This window comes from Neoarius graeffei, chromosome 1, assembly GCF_027579695.1.
Source record: "Neoarius graeffei isolate fNeoGra1 chromosome 1, fNeoGra1.pri, whole genome shotgun sequence".
In the NCBI taxonomy this organism is placed as follows: Eukaryota; Metazoa; Chordata; class Actinopteri; order Siluriformes; family Ariidae; genus Neoarius; species Neoarius graeffei.
In genome coordinates, this window is record NC_083569.1 from 45268481 (window position 1) to 45288932 (window position 20452).

General features: G+C 42.2%; 2 protein-coding genes across 2 annotated transcripts in view; both read right to left on the minus strand.

Annotated features, from left to right (window-relative positions):
• Nucleotides 1-8020, minus strand: part of fam49ba (family with sequence similarity 49 member Ba) — a 66149-nt gene extending 58129 nt beyond the window's left edge. The window contains exon 1 of the mRNA XM_060932483.1: nucleotides 7779-8020. The gene's annotated coding sequence lies outside the window, so the exon portion shown is untranslated. The remainder of the gene's footprint in view (nucleotides 1-7778) is intronic.
• Nucleotides 8021-13526: 5506 nt separating this feature from the next.
• The window catches only part of asap1a (ArfGAP with SH3 domain, ankyrin repeat and PH domain 1a), a 220738-nt gene continuing 213812 nt past the window's right edge, over nucleotides 13527-20452 (minus strand). Inside the window, exons 25-30 of the mRNA XM_060932545.1 lie at nucleotides 17299-17463; nucleotides 16888-16963; nucleotides 16730-16794; nucleotides 15981-16528; nucleotides 15553-15675; nucleotides 13527-15449 (exon numbers count right to left, since the gene is read on the minus strand). Coding sequence (XP_060788528.1) covers nucleotides 15375-15449; nucleotides 15553-15675; nucleotides 15981-16528; nucleotides 16730-16794; nucleotides 16888-16963; nucleotides 17299-17463 — 1052 coding nt within the window. The 3' untranslated portion in view covers nucleotides 13527-15374. The remainder of the gene's footprint in view (nucleotides 15450-15552; nucleotides 15676-15980; nucleotides 16529-16729; nucleotides 16795-16887; nucleotides 16964-17298; nucleotides 17464-20452) is intronic.

The window sequence follows — 20452 nt, forward strand, 5'->3', positions numbered from 1 at the left end:
GTTTTAAATAATTAATTTCCTGTTGTTGTTTCTTGCTGTATTTGAACAAGAACAATGTCAGTACAGTTTATCAGCTGCTACTTTGTTAAAATGAACAGCTGTCACGTTGGTGAAATGTACAGCCTCGCGTATACCGGATACGTTGAAATTCTGCCCTCGTGCTCCACTCTCATATCCTTAAACCAGTAATCAGCCATCCTGTTTCTTCACTTTCACATTTCTACACAATTCAGTTCAGCACCGGTCCTGATAATCAGTCACGGCTGGAAGTGTAGGGAGTTCTCCTGATAAATACGCTACCGTTCAAAAGTTTGGGGTCACCCAGACAATTTTGTGTTTTCCATGAAAAGTCACACTTTTATTTCCCACCATAAGTTGTAAAATGAATAGAAAATATAGTCGAGACGTTTTTCTGGCCATTTTGAGCATTTAATCGACCCCACAAATGTGATGCTCCAGAAACTCAATCTGCTCAAAGGAAGGTCAGTTTTATAGCTTCTCTAAAGAGCTCAACTGTTTTCAGCTGTGCTAACATGATTGTACAAGGGTTTTCTAATCATCCATTAGCCTTCTGAGGCAATGAGCAAACACATTGTACCATTAGAACACTGGAGTGAGAGTTGCTGGAAATGGGCCTCTATACACCTATGGAGATATTGCACCAAAAACCACACATTTGCAGCTAGAATAGTCATTTAGCACATTAGCAATGTATAGAGTGGATTTCTGATTAGTTTAAAGTGATCTTCATTGAAAAGAACAGTGCTTTTCTTTCAGAAATAAGGACATTTCAAAGTGACCCCAAACTTTTGAACGGTAGTGTAGCTACTGATCGATGATTTAAAACTTACCAATAAAAATATTTGTTCGTCTTATTCTATCCGCCTTCACTGGATATGAGCAATCGCGCGCTCTGATTGGCTACTCTACTCTACTACTAGGCTATCAGCTCATATACCGTGAGTAGAGGAAAAACAAAATGGCGGCGCGTGTTGCTGAACCAACCGAGGACGAAATAAAAACTCTACTCGAAAACAAAACCCACAACAACAAAAAAGCAACAAAATATGGAATGAAAGTATTTGATGGTAAGAGCTTTTTTTTTCCTTTTCCAAGAATTATGATTATAGCATTTTTCACAAATTGCTCCTGTCATTCCGCCGGTTTCTTCATCTTTAAGCATTAAAATTTCTTTTAGACTGGTTCAAAAGCTCAAAGAAGTTTGTAAATATCCAAGGAAGAGTTAAAGGAGAACTGAAGTCATTTTTAAACTTGCTTTATTTCTTAATGAACGTGTTATTTCAATTACGTTTTCGGTTTCAGTAACTTTATATCGTGACTCGTATTGGCAACTAATCACAATTAAATATTATCCTTATCGGCCTGTTCGGTTTTTAGCCGTGTTGAATTTAGTTCGTTTGGTCCACGGGAGGCGTCGCTCATCCGCACGATCTTCACCAGACTTGTGCGAGGCTTCGAAACGTGACGTGTCAGCCAGGTGTCAGTGCTGCCATTTTGAAAACAAAAACGAGTTTAAATGACGATTACTGCCTACTTTCTTCAAACTTTCCTGATCGCTCTCAAAACAAACAAAACTTCCGGCTTGATCACGTCAGCATTCGAAGGAGGGCGCGCACGTCTTTTGACGATGTTGGTCACTTTGATTTGCGCTGTACGTTTTACTTCCGTCCTACGAAGTCTTGCACAGGTCTCAGCGAATCTCGTTTACGGCCATCGCTTTGACATACGGACTGATATATTACAGAGCGTATTTCAAACACTCAGAACTCGCTATAGCAGCGACAAAATAGCTGTCAGAAATGCATTTAATAAAATGAGATAAATCGCATTTTGATGATAAAAAAATTTGCCTTCAGTTCTCCTTTAAATAAATGGCTAAAGTTATTCTATACCTCGACGGGACAGCAAGACGGCACTTTCTACATAAAAAACAACAACACTAAAGTCAATTCGTGCAGCCAGAGATAGGTCTTTAAAAAGTCTGCCTCAGTGGAAATGATTTTGTCGGACGTTTTGTATAAAGTTTTTATTTATCAAATTTGCAGAAAATAAAAAAAAAAGCTCCGGTTCTCAAAATCCAGTGAATGTGGATAAAATAAAAGCGTTAATCCGCTCGTTGTACATAGCCGACTTTTTATGTAATAATTGTTAATTATATTTTCTCATATTGGTCCAGTTGCAGGTCTGAACACGTTAACATGCCTTGAGATCTACACTCAGGCCATTATTAAAAAATGTTCTGTTTCCGGTCCACCGGCCGGGTGAGTGCTGTTTGTGCGATTGAATTTTTTTTTTAACGCCGTTTTTTCGACATTTTTTTCGGGTTCGTAAATCTAAAATCGAACTTGACATTTACGCATTCCGCGCAGAATATAGAATCGAATCAGCTCTGCGCATGCGCCGTGCGGCACAAAAAAATGGCAGCCACCATGAAGGAAGGAGATCCGGAGTTTTCAAACATTTGCTTAAGTGTGAAATCGCAAAATGGTATTCTAGCGAACAACAAAATAGTAAAGATTCAGAAAAACAAATCATTCAGTGATCATTTTAATAGTGTCATTTCATCCGAACTAGGCCTAACGCTCGATTTAGAACGACAAAAAGTCCGTGTGTCGGACCATCACAAACCGTTACTGGAAAATTCGTTTGATCTTGATCCATCCGAGACGTTACAAACAGCTTTTGAGTTTTGTTATGCGAAATTCATTACCTACTTTGTTAATGACCCTGACAGATCTGTAGGAGAACCTAATAGATCTATTCAAAATGAGAACGGAACTGAACAAAAAAAAATGCGTTTACGGAACTAATGCAGGTTGGCTGGACAGAATTAAAAACTGTGTCTGTAGCAAATAAAGTTTTTGTACAAGTTTCAGTTGATTAAACTGTCATATTTTATTAAATGTGTCTGCTTTTGTAATAAAAAAGTACTGAAACAGCATTGCGATTTCTTATCCATCCATATATATATATATATATATATATATATATATATATATATAAAAAATAAAAATCCCTCCCTCCCTACTGAAAATTTTTTTGCTCACCCGGTGGACAGGAAACGGATTTTTTTTTTAAGTATGGTCTCACTGTCCACTTCAGGATGCAAATCAGCCAATCATGTGGCAGCAGCGCAATGCATGAAATCATGCAGATACAGTACAGTTCTTCAGTTAATGCTCACATCAAACCCCAGAATCTCTGGGACTTTAAACCGTAACGTGGTACCCAGAATGGTACAAAAAACATCCTACGAGTGGAGGGTCTGCAGGCTGAAGCACCTTGCTGAAGAGAGAGATCAGAGCAGAATGACCAGACTGGCCTGAGCTGACAGAAGTCTCTAGGAACTCGTATAATCGTTCTTGACAACCGTGGTGAGCAGAAAAGCATCTCAGAAAGCACAATACATCAAACCTGCAACAGCATAGGAGCACATCAGGTTCCACTCGTGTCATAGGAGACCATTATGGGCACCGACGCACCCAAACTGGACAAAAACCAGCGCTGTGTCTCAATTTGCATACTTCCGTTAGCCCACTATTACTTACTTGCTAAATGTGTGAATTTCGACAGGGTCGCATTTGTCTCCAATAGAACAGGCAAGTTGTCAAGTCAAGTCGAGTTTATTTGTATCGCACTTTTAACAATAAACATTGTCGCAAAGCAGCTTTACAGAATTTGAACGACTTAAAACACGAGCTAATTTTATCCCTAATCTATCCCCAATGAGCAAGCCTGTGGCGACGGTGGCAAGGAAAAACTCCCTCAGACGACAAGAGGGAGGAACCGGACTCAAAAGGGAACCCATCCTCATCTGGGCGACAACAGACAGCATGACTATAACATTAACGGTTTTAACATGAAGTCAGTTTCGTTGATGTTATAAACTCTTCACTGATGGAAACTTGAGTGCAAAACTGTTCATGACAACTGCAGTCCTCAGCCATAAAAGCATTACTGTAAGTGTCCAGAGCGTCCTCCAGGTGTGACTTTCAACTGTCCTCATGGGGCCGTCCTCTACAGGGGCGATGCGATGAGACTCCAACCAGACACAGGGCACCAGGATGGATCAGGCAGGTCCGAGGAGCAGAAGAGGTCAGCATCTCGATCCCAGGACCGACAAGTTGTGCACTTAGTGAACATTCGACAGCAATCGTCACCAAACTACCTCTTAAAAACTAACGTGTCTTTAATTTCCCTCGCTTGTGTGCGTGGATATCACGTTCCTCCTCCCACTGGTTGAAAATGGGTTCGTGGTCCTTTCCCTTCCACTACGTAGCCAAGATGGTGACCGTTGAAGGTGGGTGAGAAGTGTACAGCATCGCACACTCAATATTCTGACCGTTTTGAGTACACGATCCAGGTCCTCAGAATGCACTGCATGTTGCTGTTCTTGTCAGTGTGAACGCATTTACGCACTCAAAATAACAAGTTCAAGTACGGAAGCACGTGAATTGAGACACCCAGCTTCAGATTCCTGTTCTTGGCTGATATCAGTGGAACCTGAGCTGGTCTTCTGCTCTTACAGCAGATCCATCTCAAGGTTTGATGCTTCCTGTATGCGGACATGCTTTTCTGCTCACCACGGTTGTAAAAAGTGATCGTTTCAGTTACCATTTCCTTTGTGGCAGAAGCTCGAGCTGGCCATTTTCCTCGAACCTCGCTGAACAAAATGAGACGTTTCCACCCCACGTAGTGGTTTTTTTTGTTTTTCGCACCATTCTGTGTAAACTCTCCAGACTGCCGTATGTAGAAATTCCCAAGAGAGCCACAGTTTCTGGAATATTCAAACCGACATCCATGCCACACTCGACATCACACTTTTTCTTCTTTCTGACGTTTGATGCGAACATTACTCGAAGCCCATGATCTGCATTTGCATGGATTTGTATTTTGGTCGCATGCTTAGCTGATTAGATAACTGCATGAATGAATGTAGGTACAAATGTTCCTATTCGTAATAAAGTGCAGGGTGAGTGTATATTGCATAAATGTACTTGATGTTATGACGTCTTATCAACGTCCTTACATCTTACAGGCCACGAGTATGAACCAAGCGTGTGAAGCTACAGCACTGATAGTATATAGTGATTTAGATAATCTAAAATAGTTATGAGGGTGAGATAAATACATGTTATTTACCAGCTTAAGGTCGGTTCGTATGGTGAAATACCGTGACCGAGGTCTTGAAAGTACTGAGCGAGGCCCTCTGGGCCGAGGTCAGTATTCAAGGCCGAGCTCACGGTATTTCACTATACGGACTGACCTTAAGCTGGTAAATATTTTTTTCTTTACCAAATTCTAACAGAAAACGAGAGCGCCCGAAAGGGAAAACCGAGCCGAGCCGCCATTTTGAATCCTCATTCACGGCTGTAATGCAAATGGCTTCCTCCTCGGTATACAAGTGCACTTCCATGGCAGGAAAAAAAACTACATTTTGCCGCCTATGTAGTCCCCGATTTATACAAAATTGAGTCATTCAGGATTCAGCCATGTTTTTGCTCGGCGTTAGCAACAGTTAGAGGTTTTTAGCTTTCTCCTGAAATGCTTTCTTTTATTTCTTCTTCCTCAGGGTAGTAAAACTCGCTTTCGCTGTGAACACTGTCGTTATCGCTGTCCATGCTGTAAAATTAATGCTATTCTCCTGAGAAATGCGAAAATAAATGTTGACAAAAATTGCTACTAAGTTTGTTGTTGTTGTGAACGAGCGAGTCGCCAGAGGTCCGTAACCAGGGTCCATAACTGGGGTCCGTACCGTAGGATATGGACCCGCTCGCCAGCCAATCAGAGCACAGGATTTGGACCGCAAAAAAAAAAATTAAGTTATTCCACGAAATCGAGTTGTACATGAGCCAACGAGGCGCATAGCACCGAGTCGGCTCTCAGCCATGTACGACATTTGAGAAAAATGCTTGTGGCAGCGGGGGCGTGGTCAAGCATCGGTCTGTGGCCGGAGGGCGGAGTCAGGGAAGGTAAGTGGCAGAATCACTACACCTGTCGTTAATTAATGTGTTTGTGTGTCTTCCCAGTGACCGCGCCCTATTTAAGGAGAGAGAGCGAGAGCAGAGGGAGCTCTCTCCCCAACCAGACGACTGATGTGTGCGCGTGTGTCTGAGTGTAGGAAAGAGTAAATATATAAGCTGAAAAGCTAAATAAAAAGAGTTTTGTGAACTCAGTTCTGGCCTGCCGTCCTTCTGTGCTCCACCCACCCATACGAACTGTTACAATGCTATAATAATAATTCTTGGGAAAAAAAAAGATGCGTTCTTATGATCAAATACATTCATTCCATGTTTTCTTGCGTTTTATTTTGTATTTCTCAGGGTTTTGTTTTCGAGTGGAGTTTTTATTTCGTGGTTCAGCAACACGCGCCGCCATTTTGTTTCTCTCTACTCACGGTATATAAGCTGATATCCTGGTAGTAGAGTAGCCAATTAGAGCGCACGATTGCTCATATCCAATAACTGTGGATAGAATAATGTTTGATATCTTAAAAAACATTTCCAAGTGGGATGAATAAAAAGTTGCAGCAAGATTAAGTGCAAATATATGAGGTGGGAATCAGAAATCTGTATTTCTACATTGTCTTGATAAACTACTGGAGGCAAGAGAAGACCTTCATTTTCATTCATCCATCCATCCATCCATCTATCCTCAATAACCGCTTGGTCAGGGTCACGATGGATCTCAGGAACACCGAACATGAGACAACCCTGGATGGGGCATCACAGGGTACCATGCTAGATGGAATTCTTCTCAGCTAACGCACCAACCAACATGTTTTTGGGAAGTGAGAGGAACCCCGAGGAAACACCCCCCCCCCCCCCCCCCCCCCACACACACACACACACACACAATGAGAACACTGGATGAAATCGGGGACCCTGGAGCTGTGCGTACGGACGACTATCTGCTGCACCACCATCAAGTACGTAGAAAATCCTACAAACTTCCCTGCACGAATAACACAGTAATACATTTATAATAACGTCTTCTTTAACAAGCAGATATTTTGATATCCTGAAAGCTGCTCTGAACGTTTAAAGATGTCGTACCATGAATATTTTTCATTCCCAAGTGCCATTTTGGAGCAGACAGTTTTCATTATTTATACAGAGCTAATTATACAGCTCTGAGTAACCACTAGCAGCACTTGTACGTGTGCTGAAACGCTTTTCGTGCAGCCACGGGTTATTAAATACACAGATCAGTACAGCATGAACTTCTCTGTGCGAAGGAACTTCACACTCACCCACACCCCCAACACACACACTTGTTTAGTATCAAACAAAATCAGGAAGTGGCACAATATGCCTTCACGCAGAGGAAGTCCAGAAACAGTTTCAATGATCACTTCTGTACTCTTTACTGGATTAGTGGAGCTGATTATTTATATGCATCTTACCGAGATACTGAAATCTATACGATTCTACAGTAGGATTGATTAGGTTGCACCTAGAAATCTGGCCAAACAAACATGTTTCTCATTCAAAACAACTATTCGTGAGGGTCAGGAAACAACTTTAGGGCTTATTTGAATGACGGTCGATATTAAAATTGGATTAGAAATTCATCTTTCGTTTCTAATCAACCAGAAACCTGCTTGGGTGTTGGTATGAGGTTAAATAATAAAATACAGCCCATGCACAGCACAAAGGTTGTTCAAACTCACTTTGTGTGTGAGAATAGTGAGCTCGGTTACTGGGTTTCGACCTAAAAGGCTCATCAAAGAAGACCTTCAAGCACCCAAATCTTACCTTCAATTTTGAGTAAACGTCTTCAAAAAGTGAACAGACCCGGATCTCTCGCACTCTTTCACTTTCTCAGCTGCTCATGGTGAAGAGGAGCTGCGTCTCCATGTTCCTGGTTGCTGCTGGATGGATGATCAGTGCTGTAGGCTACACTTTTTGCAAGAAGCACAGGTTGTTGAGTGACAGAAGGCAGGCAGGCGCAGCTCTAAAAGGCAGTCCTGCCTATAAAAGGCATTGATTTAGAGAGGGGAAGTGCAGGAAATTAGCATACTCCACTCACTGTTCAACAAACAGCCCGCCTCAATGAGGCTCTGAATTATGAATCTACTACTTACAGTAAACAGGAGCCACACGAGTCACTTCAGTGAACCGATTCTGAGCAAATGATTCAAATGCACATAATTTGAGTTTTGAGTTTGAATTCATCAACAATTTTCACGTTATATGCAGGCTTTCGAGCTCTGCTACTACAACAACTACTACTACACCTATTTGGGACAATAAATATAAGAAATGACTAACTTACGTTGAAGAAATTAAACCGAAACATGCTAGTAAACATGCTAATACTAATATAATGCTAAGTCAAACAGACTGGCTTCTACAAACATTGTAAAGTTTGTTTGTTTTTAAAGACAGCAATAAAGTTTAAAAAAAAAACAAGTCGCACTATGCTATATATATATATATATATATATATATATATATATATATATATATATATATATAATATATATTTGTGCCTTTGTTTTAAACCCACCTGACTTGATTCAGCTCGAACCAATGAAGAGTCGTTCACTAATGAATCGGTTCTTTTATTCAACCCGAGGACTGAGAGTCGACTCGTGAAAGGTGAGGTGTGTTGAGTTTGAGTGGTTTAGAGTTAAAATATTGAACAGTTCGGGGGAAATGGAAGAGTCGAGTCATTTGGTGAGCCGAATGATCCGACTCACTGAACAGACCCGGAACTCCTTTCACGAGCTCGAACCTGCACGAAAGAATCCCAAGTGAATCATTTATCATGTGAGCCGACACATTCGTTCAGAACAGAAGCCATCTCCAGTGGTGCTTGAAAGTTTGTGAACCCTTTAGAATTTTCTCTATTTCTGCATAAATATGACCTAAAACAACATCAGATTTTCACACAAGTCCTAAAAGTAGATAAAGAGAACCCAGTTAAACAAAAATATTATACTTGGGCATTTATTTATTGAGGAAAATGATCCAATATTACATATCTGTGAGTGGCAAAAGTATGTGAACCTCTCGGATTAGTAGTTAATTTGAAGGTGAAATTAGAGTCAGGTGTTTTCAGTCAACGGGATGACAATCAGGTGTGAGTGGGCACCCTGTTTTATTTAAAGAACAGGGATCTATCAAAGTCTGATCTTCACAACACGTTTGTGGAAGTGTATCATGGCACGAACAAAGGAGATTTCTGACGACCTCAGAAAAAGCGTTGTTCCACCAATCCACAGTCAGACAGATTGTGTACAAATGGAGGAAATTCAAGACCATTGTTACTCTCCACAGGAGTGGTCAACCAACAAAGATCACTCCAAGAGCAAGGCGTGTAATAGTCGGCGAGATCACAAAGGACCCCAGGGTAACTTCTAAGCAACTGAAGGCCTCTCTCACATTGGCTTATGTTCATGAGTCCACCATCAGGAGAACACTGAACAACAGTGGTGTGCATGACAGGGTTGCAAGGAGAAAGCCACTGCTCTCCAAAAAGAACATTGCTGCTCGTCTGCAGTTTGCTAAAGATCATGTGGACAAGCCAGAAGGCTACTGGAAAAATGTTTTGTGGATGGATGAGACCAAAATAGAACTTTCTGGTTTAAATGAGAAGCGTTATATTTGGAGAAAGGGAAACACTGCATTCCAGCATAAGAACCTTATCCCATCTGTGAAACATGGTGGTAGTAGTATCATGGTTTGGACCTGTTTTGCTGCATCTGGGCCAGGACGGCTTGCCATCATTGATGGAACAATGAATTCTAAAGGAAAATGTCAGGACATCTGTCCATGAACTGAATCTCAAGAGAAGGTGGGTCATGCAGCAAGACAACGACCCTAAGCACACAAGTCGTTCTACCAATGAATGGTTAAAGAAGAATAAAGTTAATGTTTTGGAATGGCCAAGTCCTGACCTTAATCCAATGGAAATGTTGTGGAAGGACCTGAAGCGAGCAGTTCATGTGAGGAAACCCACCAACATCCCAGAGTTGAAGCTGTTCTGTATGGAGGAATGGGCTAAAATTCCTCCAAGCCGGTGTGCAGGACTGATCAACGGTTACCGGAAATGTTTAGCTGCAGTTATTGCTGCACAAGGGGGTCACACCAGATACTGAAAGCAAAGGTTCACATACTTTTGCCACTCACAGATATGTAATATTGGATCATTTTCCTCAATAAATAAATGACCAAGTATAATATTTTTGTCTCATTTGTTTAACTGGGTTCTCTTTATCTACTTTTAGGACTTGGGTGAAAATCTGATGATGTTTTAGGTCATATTTATGCAGAAATATAGAAAATTCTAAAGGGTTCACAAACTTTCAAGCACCACTGTATTACTGAAAGACTTTCCCCTGGTGGAAACTGCTTCTAGAAATATTACACAAAATGTCTTCTTACCATATCAACAATTACATTTTTCTTTCTTAATCACACCATTTTTAATTTATCTGTTGATCATAGGCAGGGGAAGTGGATTGTAGCCAGGCAATCCACTTCCCAGCCAGCCTGCAGTTTCTCCAAGTCCTTTTTTCCCCTCCTTTCATTTATTTACAGGCAATATACAAGAACATTCAGGACGATAGTCTTCCCTCACAAAAAAAAAGGCTCACTTCTTGCTAACAGCATCATCATCGGCTTTTTTGATACCCCTTACTTTCTTCATTCTTTTATTTCTTTCCTTCTTCTCATAGAGACCACATCTGGCCAGTCTTTATTCGGGCTCCATTCTTCTTGGTTTAGTTCAATGAATCGTAGACCATGGCACAATCTGTTATAATAAGTTATATTTCTATAGCACCTAAGATAATTCCAGAGTTTGGGTGCCATAGCAGTGAAAGACCTGCCCCCATGGTGGAAAGTTTGGTGTGCGAGACAGCAAGTAGGTTGTTACGAGAAGACCATAGTGAGTGAGAGGGGGTGTAGGGAGTCAGTAGTTCCCTCTAAGGTTGCCACCACCAAACTTAATCTTGAAACCAAAGACAAACACCACATCAAGTGTGGTCTTATACATTTTGGCAAGATTTCAGTCTTGGAGACTGTTCTCTTCAAGGGTGCAGGACATCCAGAACCATTTGCTTCCTCTGAAGCAAGCGGTTTATCATGAACATCTGAGTCCTGAGTGTGACACTGTTGTTCATCTTGCCATCAGCTCACTCAAGAATAGGAAAAAGCTCCTCAAGACCCTATACTATGCAAAAAAAAAAACCCTAAACCCTCCGATGTCTCAGTTTTAGTTGGCAGCCTCCTGCAGCACCACATGCCTGTTGTGTATTATTGTCGTCTTGTGTCATGTTGGCCTTCCTCCAAACCAGTCAGCAAGGTATTAGAATGAGCATATTTAATATAAGCCTGTGATTTGTGTTGTTGCCAGCACTACTGTCCAAGCTGCTGTTACAGAAAATTAAATCAACGCTTACTGATCAATCAGAATTGAGAATTCAACAAAGCTGTGACATATCTGTGGCTAAATGACACACCAAAAACGCAAGTTTTGTCAATTAATCATTGGAGGGAATCTGCAAGAGTGTGAAAATGTAAATCAAGGAAGTGCTACCTTACAACCCTGACTGGTACAAATCAAAGATGGATGAAAAATGCAGACGATTAAACAGTGTTGTGCCATCTTCCCGATTTATAAAGAAAACTGCACATCTTGACACATGTATGCTGAGTTCAGGAGTCATATTTTAATGCAGAGGACCTAAAATATGAGAAGCTATCACAGGAAACAGGTTTTTGTTTATTGGGTTTGTGCTGGGTGGCACGGTGGTGTAGTGGTTAGTACTGTCGCCTCGCAGCAAGAAGGTCCTGGGTTCGAGCCCAGCGGCCGGCGAGGGCCTTTCTGTGTGGAGTTTGCATGTTCTCCCCGTGTCCGCGTGGGTTTCCTCTGGGTGCTCCGGTTTCCCCCACAGTCCAAAGACATGCAGGTTAGGTTAACTGGTGACTCTAAATTGACCGTAGGTGTGAATGTGAGTGTGAATGGTTGTGTGTGTGTCTATGTGTTAGCCCTGTGATGACCTGGCGACTTGTCCAGGGTGTACCCCGCCTTTTGCCCGTAGTCAGCTGGGATAGGCTCCAGCTTGCCTGTGACTCTGTAGAAGGATAAGCAGCTACAGACAATGGATGGGTGGATGGATTTGTGCTATGTGGATTTGGGCATACCTACAAATCAATGGCCAAAGAACATCTCTGCAGCTTATCCACAGAAAGAAGTCAACTGTATGAAAATGCATGTTACGCAGGAAGTATATCAGAACAGTAAGTTATCAGCTTGTGTTTAAGGATGTTGCTGATGCCACCACATAGCTAACTGTGAGTAAACCTGTGTGGACCCTTCTGGGATTTCACTACCAGAGTCATCAAATTCTTACAGATTTATTTGACAGTAGTCAAATTAGAACCTAACTCGAAGAGCATTTGGTAGAACGCATACTTCTAGCCAAGCCACATATCAATATCAAAATCAAATCACTTAAACCTAGAATAATACTAAAGCTCTACACCAAAGTTTGTCAAAATCTGTTCACTATTTTTTGAGTTACGTTGGGAACAGCCAAAAAAAAAATCCTGAATCCACATACATATCCGGATTTGCATCAAAATCTAATCAATTGTTCCTTAGCCAATGGCCCACTTTTCCTGAAAATTTCATCAAAATCCGTTCACTACTTTTGAGTTACGTTGGGAACAGAAAAACAAACAGAAGCGAAAACGTAACCTCCTCCAACAAAGTTGGTCAGCTAGCTGGCTATCTTGGCACGCCGATTGTAAACTAAAGGTTTACAAGTTTAATGGCATCCTTCAATAATTTGAATAGCAGACATGACTCACCCAAAGCCAATGAATCCATTTTGTGACATCACAAACTGAGCGCAACAACCCCGCAACACAATTGTTTGTTTTTTAAGCAAAGTTCTGAGAAACTCTTGGTTTTTAGACAAAAGTGAATTTTGTGCTTTGTTAACATCTCATCTCATTATCTCTAGCCGCTTTATCCTGTTCTACAGGGTCGCAGGCAAGCTGGAGCCTATCCCAGCTGACTATGGGTGAAAGGCGGGGTACACCCTGGACAAGTCACCAGGTCATCACAGGGCTGACACATAGACACAGACAACCATTCACACTCACATTCACACCTACGGTCAATTTAGAGTCACCAGTTAACCTAACCTGCATGTCTTTGGACTGTGGGGGAAACCGGAGCACCCGGAGGAAACCCACGCGGACACGGGGAGAACATGCAAACTCCGCACAGAAAGGCCCTCGCCGGCCACGGGGCTCGAAGCCGGACCTTCTTGCTGTGAGGCGACAGCACTAACCACTACACCACCGTGCCGCCCGCTTTGTTAACATAATTTAAACTAAACATAACTCTTCATAAACCAGAATCAGCCACTGAAGAGCAGTTAGCTATTTAACAAACCTCAAAGTCAAGTAACAAGTCACTGAAAGGAAACGTCTTTAACTAAAAGAAGGCTAAGTAGGCATACAGACAATGACAACACAGACATGTAGTTTCAACGTAAAATATTTATTTCTAAATGAAACTTGATATCAGAGTGTCTTGGGACTAAACGTACAGTGCAGCAAAACACAGACGCAAACAAATGAGAAATGAGTGGTAAAATCTATCCTAAATATATATATATAATTTTTTTTTTTTTTTACATAAGGATCAGATCCAGTTCTTCGTAAAATTAGCCATTTGACTGCTTCCAAATATTAGCAGACAAGAGTCTATTACCAGTTCCTGACTAGCCAAGATGGCACCTCTAGATGAACTGTGTTCTATCTAAACATGAATTTCACACATTTGGTCCAACAACAGGCTCACTGAGAGTTTAAATGTACACAATACAGGAATGGTGTATCAGGAACTCTGTTCGACAGGCTTCACATCGGTTTGATACTTCATGGAGCGCTGCTGTTTTTGCTTGTGCTGAAATCTCGCATCGTGGTTTACCCCAGTTACAGCAAAAGTGTTTGTAATGCATCCTAAAATAAATGAATATTCATTTATTTTCTCTTCACTCAAAGGGATTCGATTCCTTTTCATACTGACACACTGCAGCCCTATAAATGGCTAATACTATAAACAAATTAGGAGGCATTAGCTAATACATGACCTTCTGTTAACACACAAAAAAAAGCTAAAAAAGCTCAAGTCTCCCTGGTTGAGGAAAAGTCAGAGGCAGCAGTAAGTTCATTCGGAGCCGTGTTACTGCCCGTCACTCGTTGCTCTGTACCCCTGAATTCATATTCAAATAAAACCAAACATACAAATAACCTACTAACAAAACTCCACAGTTACAGAGCTACTTCTATGTAGAGCATCCTGAACCTGTAATACCAATGCTGGTCAATGTGCGTTCTGTACTGTAAGGGAATGGTAGGACCTGGGGGATTGCTTTAATTAGATCCATCTGCTTTAAATCATGATCCTATGGTCAAGGATGTGTTCCAGGGGCTTTGCGATATCTGATCTGGCATTAAATACCAGCGAGGAGATGCATGGACAGTCGCCAAGTGGCATGGACTGCACTAAAGAGTAAACAACCTCCAGAGTAGGAGTCTTTAACAAGGTAATGTATACGTAGATAGAAGACAAATGTGATTACAGTTTGTTGTTTTCCTTTTCAGTATGACATATATTGACAAGCAAGCAATCCAGCCTAGATCGATTAACCTTATATGCATAGAAGATGAGATGCTTAGAGGCTTCGAACTATTCAAAGTTTTCATCCCTGTTTATCGTGCCACTATACTTGAGGACAACACTTGTATATTCAGTGAAACCTTCATTTAATTCTCTCGTTTTGTCCGTTAGTCCTTCCAGGAATTCGAGAGATGAATGAAAACACTGAGATAAAATGTCTAGGAGTCAGTTTGGCTCCTGAAGCAAGCAGGGATTAACATACATTTGCACACTTACATCCTACATAACGTAAGTACATAAATATACACTTACATGTGTGCATATATATGTACAGAGACACTTAATATGGACATACATATAATTCCATATGTGCACACATACACAACGTTACAGCATACACTGAGAAATGTTAAGTGCTAAATTCCGAAGATAGCTACTGCATACCCAGGTTAGCATGCTGGGCCGCCATGGCTACGGTAATACTGGTAGGCAAGATAACTCAGTTTGTTAACACACACTGTATTCAGTCCATCCTTCATGTTTCCAAGAGTCTGGATTTGATATGATTTTTTTTTCCTTTTGGATTCTTGACATTTGTTTGGGTTACAGCAGCTATACAGAGAGGCGGAGTCCAAATTCCGGTGAGAGGCTAATGGGGCAAAGCTTGTACTAGAGGAGCAGCCTCACACTTGCCAGTCACAACGTCAGTCTGATAAAATCTGCACAAAGGACATCGGGAAGACCCCTTTCCTGTCCGGCTGACCTTCTATATGTCCAATCTGGAAAAGACCAAGTTCAGAGAAGACGTTAAAAAAAAATACAAATTAAAAATGGTGTGAAATCTGAAGCATGTTTCCAGAGATTCAGTCAAGTCTTACTCACCCACCACTCTTGGTCTTCTTCTCCTGTAACGATGATCACTTCTCCTTCAGTAAAGGTCAGCTCATCATCGTTGTCTGCTTGGCAATCGTAGATGGTCTTCACCCTCTTGATTTTGCTCTTCCCCTTCCACAAACAAACAAGTTTTATCAACAACATGTCAACTCAACTCCAAAGGTGACTTCAACAGGTCACCTCAAGTTCACAAGTCAACTCAGCTCCACAATTCAACTTCAGAAGTCAACTCAACAAGTCACCATATCTCAAGTCAAAATTCCAACTCAACTTCACAATTCAACTCCAGAAGTCTACTCAACAAGTCAACTTATCTCACCAAGTCAATAAGTCAACTCACCCCTACAAGTCAACTCAAATAAGGGTCACATTCTATCACTGCCTCATCACCTTTGTCTTCTTTCCACATGACTCACCGTGTTTATTTTGCGTGGCAGAGGGACTGGCATCTCTACGACACCTGCTGGCGCACCATTGGTATCCTCACTTGCCTGCCTGGGTGAAAGCTCTCCATGTTGGCTTGGAGTTTGAGCCTCTGTAACCTGCACCTTTGGAGCTGTCTCTTCTAGTGTTGGCTGTTTCTGTGGGGTCTCTGTAGCTGTGGATGCTGGAACTTTTGGGGCAAGATCTGATAGCTGTGGCTTAGGCGGCAGATCCTTCAGTTGGGGTTTAGGAGGCAGATCAGACAGTTGGGGTTTGGGGGGTAATTCTGACAGCTGTGGTTTTGGGGGAAGATCCGAAAGCTGGGGTTTAGGGGGAAGCTCCAGGACGTGTGGTTTGGGAGGAATCTCAGCTGGCTGGGGCCTCTCAGCTGCCTGTGGGATTTTGGGTGGAGGCTCTGTGGGTCTGGTGATGGTATCTCTAGTTGGAATATCCACCACCTGGGTAGGTTTTTGCAGCACCTCAGGGCCCTGGTTGGGTTTGTCCACTGAGGGGACAATGCCTGGAGTTTTTCTTAATGCCACTGAAAAAGAGAAACAGTATATCCTTAACCTATAAAGGTTTCCCACTTCAAATGTCAGGAAGTCAAGGTGACCTGTGGAATAATCTTGAATATGTTTCACCACTAATCTTAAGTTAGCCCCCACTGATGAAACAAGGCTTTTCACATTCCATTCTAGACTATTTAGACAATTCTCATAGTGACGAAGTATGAAACACTCACCTTTTTGAGGTAGTTTGGGTAAGACTCGCGGACCAAGTGTTGATTTTGTATTACTAGACGTAGTGCTATAAGAGGAGGAGTAAAGCATTAGAGTCGCGAATATTCCGTAGTTGTCTAGTTACTTTATAACACTAACTACATGCGTCACTTTTACACACCTTTGCTGCTGCTGAATTCCTTCAAATTTGTTAGCTGGCGAGGTCCTGTTTGCAGGTGGCGGTGTTAAATCACTCCCTGTAGTAAAAAGAAAGGTGGATATCTTTCATTCTCACATGAGTTAAGAAAAGAGGAAACGCAATCAGATGCAAAATAACTGATTTCTTTTGCCATCAGCAAAACGCTGAACACTGGAGGGAGGACAAATAACAGCAACACTGCACTTCCTGTCAGGAAGCTCCAAGATGTCATAAAAGTATAATAGAGGAAGTGGAGAGTACCCATTACAAAGCTTACAGTAATAATGAAAGTCATTAAATCACAGCCGTTAAAGATGCTCTCCGTTGACTTTTTCATGAGGGAAATTCAATTGGATTGTAAATGAAATATGGCACAGAATGATCTTCACCCACCTTTGCTCTGGGGTGCCTGGAGGACAGGGCTAGGTGGGTCTGAGAGTGTGCGTTTATGGCCTCCAGGAGGTGGTGGAGGAGCCCTCTTTTTAGACAGAGTGGAGCTGCCACTTGTACATGGCTGAGAACCCAGTGGGAGAGAGGTGGGAGGGCCAGTAGAGGGAGCTGGGAAGGAAAAGAGACATGAATCCTTCGGTCAGTTCTATGCATTTAACACTTGGGTAACGCAAATACTGTACTTCCCATTGGCAGCAGGATTTATTTGGGTGTATTTTGGTGCAAAGAAGGTGCATCTTCAAGTAATGGATGGGTGCAAAGACATGTATCCAAATCTTGCCAGATATACCAAGCAGTGCCTGCAAACTACACTTGCAGTTCAGACAGATGAAAAACTGGTGGATCTGTTATGGTCTTAGGGCATTTTGCTGACATGATACGAGTCTACTCGTTCTCTTAGACAGAGGAGTCACGAAGAATTAATTAGGGCTGCAACAATTAATTCATCAAGCCCATATTACTGTATGTATTCCAATGTAATGCACTACTGAAGTCACTAATGGCCCTTTTCCACTACCCTTTTTCAGCTCACTTCAGCTCGCTTCAGCTCACTTCAGCCCGACACGGCTCGCGTTTCGACTACCAAAAACCAGCACGACTCAGCTCGCTTCAGCCCTGCTTAGCCCCTAAAACTCGCACGGTTTTGGAGTGGGGCTGAAGCGAGCCAAACCGTGCCGAGTGAGGTTGGGGGCGTGAGCAGACACTCCCCTGTGCACTGATTGGTGAGGAGGCGTGTCCTCACATGCCCACACACGCCCCGCGAGCGCGCTGGGATCTGTAAACACCGCAAACCCGGAAGAAGAATAATTACGAATTACGAGAATTTCTGAAGCCTTATGCGCCTCGCCTCATCTATACGTTCTTGCCAGTATCTGTTGGCGTTGTCGGTGACAACAAGCCACAGCACCAAGACCAGCAACACTAACGACTCCATGTCCTCCATGTTTATTGTTTACTATTCGGGTCGTGAGACTACCGCTTAAAAGCTCACTGAATCAGTGACATACAGAGCATCGTGGACGAGTTCGCGGAGCGCAAGGCTCGTCGTATGCCCTTCAAATAATGCGCGCAGTAGGCTATTGATGTTTTATTATGAGCCATGTACAGTATGTCGCCGAATGTTTTTTTGTTTCTGAGTTACATGTTCGTTTGAAGGACTTAATGTACAAAATAACATAGTTGCACCCCGTAGTGTTGAAATTGGTAAACACAGTGCATTCAGTGAGGTTTGCACCGCCCTCCTTTTATTTCTGACTCTTCCTGTCACCGTTGCAACCTCTGAGCGCTCATTCGTATGCCCTTCAAATAATGTGCGCAGTATAGGCTATTGATGTTTTATTATGAGCCATGTACAGTATCCTAATGTTTTTTGTTTCTGAGTTACATGTTCGTTTGAAGGACTTGATGTACTAAATAACATAGTTGCACCCGGTAGTGTTGAAATTGGTAAACACCGCAGTTGCGGACATTTTGTAGCCTAAAATGATGTTATGATAAGCTTTAATAAAGGGCCCGGTCATTTGCCCCGCCCCCGGCCCGGCTCTGACTTGTTCCGCCACTGTCACTGATGTCACTGTTTGCGCTGCTTAACGACATCACATGACGTCCACCCACTTTCGCTAACTCCACCCAATGTGTCCACCCACTTCCAGCCAGCACGGTTCAGCGCGGTTGTAGTCGAAATGCAACTTCAATAGCCCCGCTCAGCCCGACTCAGCTCGACTCGGCACGGCACGGCTCAGCCGCGTTTGTAGTGGAAAAGCGGCATAAGGTCAGCAGAGATGCTACTTCTGTTATTTCTTTCTACTATATAGCACCATGTCATCATCATCATCATCATTTTCTCCCTTGTCCAGCACTGCTGCCAGATCGGGGTCCATGTGGACTCTACCGATTGATCCACAAGTCATACACCGGACACCCTTCCTGCCGCAACCCTCCCATTTCTGGGCTTGGGAAACAACCACTCACACACACACTTACACCTATGGACAATTTAGAGTAGCCGGTTAACCTAACCGCACATCTTTGGACTGTGGGGGAAGCTGGAGCACACCCAAGAAACCCATGCAGACATGGGGAGAACATGCAAACTCCACACAGAAAGTGTGGCCACTGGGCTCGAACCCAGAACCTTCTTGCTATTAGGCGACAGTGCTAACCACTACACCACCGTGCCACCCCGTATAGTGCCGTGTGTGGGACTGTTTTCCCATCAGTCCAGTTTTGTCTTTTTAAAAGACTCAAGAAACAGATCAACCAATTTAACCTGCACCAAATGGTCTGCTCACTCTGATTATAACAAGCCACAGGCAATCCAACTGAACATGGGCGGGGCGGGTGGACGGGGGATCAAGTTGAACTTTAATTCAACATATGAAAGTGTGAAGACAAAACACTGACCCATACTCTCTTCTTTCTGGAAAAAAAAGACCAAATTGATGGAATGTTGTTATTCCATGAAGTAATTATCAGGTACTGCCCCAAGCAATGCTGAAAATGTTCAATTGCAGGATTTTTTTTTCCACTTTAAAAAAAAAAAAAAAAAAAGTACAAGCACGGTGCAGTGCTATGGCTTTTCATAGCAGCGTATACTGTAGATGATGAGCCATTTAAAATGAAAGATACTACTTTGTAAATGACAACTAATGTTGTTAGCCTTATTACATCACGTTTCACAGAAGGGGTTTCATGTATGTTAATGATGCTCCTTGTACGGAATGAGATCAGCCAAGCTTAGCCTGTTTATTTTCATATTAATGATAAGGTACATGTCTGTGTAGTCTACTGATTTAGTACAGTTTGCATAAAGACAGACAAAAAAAACAAAACTAAACAAAAAAACATCAAAAACCACAATGCATGTAGATTCTCGTCAAGTAAATAACTGCAAATAATTATTTTAAATAGTCAAAGTGTAAATCATATGGTACATTTTTCAAAGTCACCAAATCTCAACCCAACAACTGAGGGAGGAGAATTTCTGTGAAGAACAAATGTAAATACACTTAGTGAACACCACCTGTACACCTAAACATTCATGCAATTATCGAGTCAACCAGTCGTGTAGCAGCGCAGTGCACCAACCAACCAATCA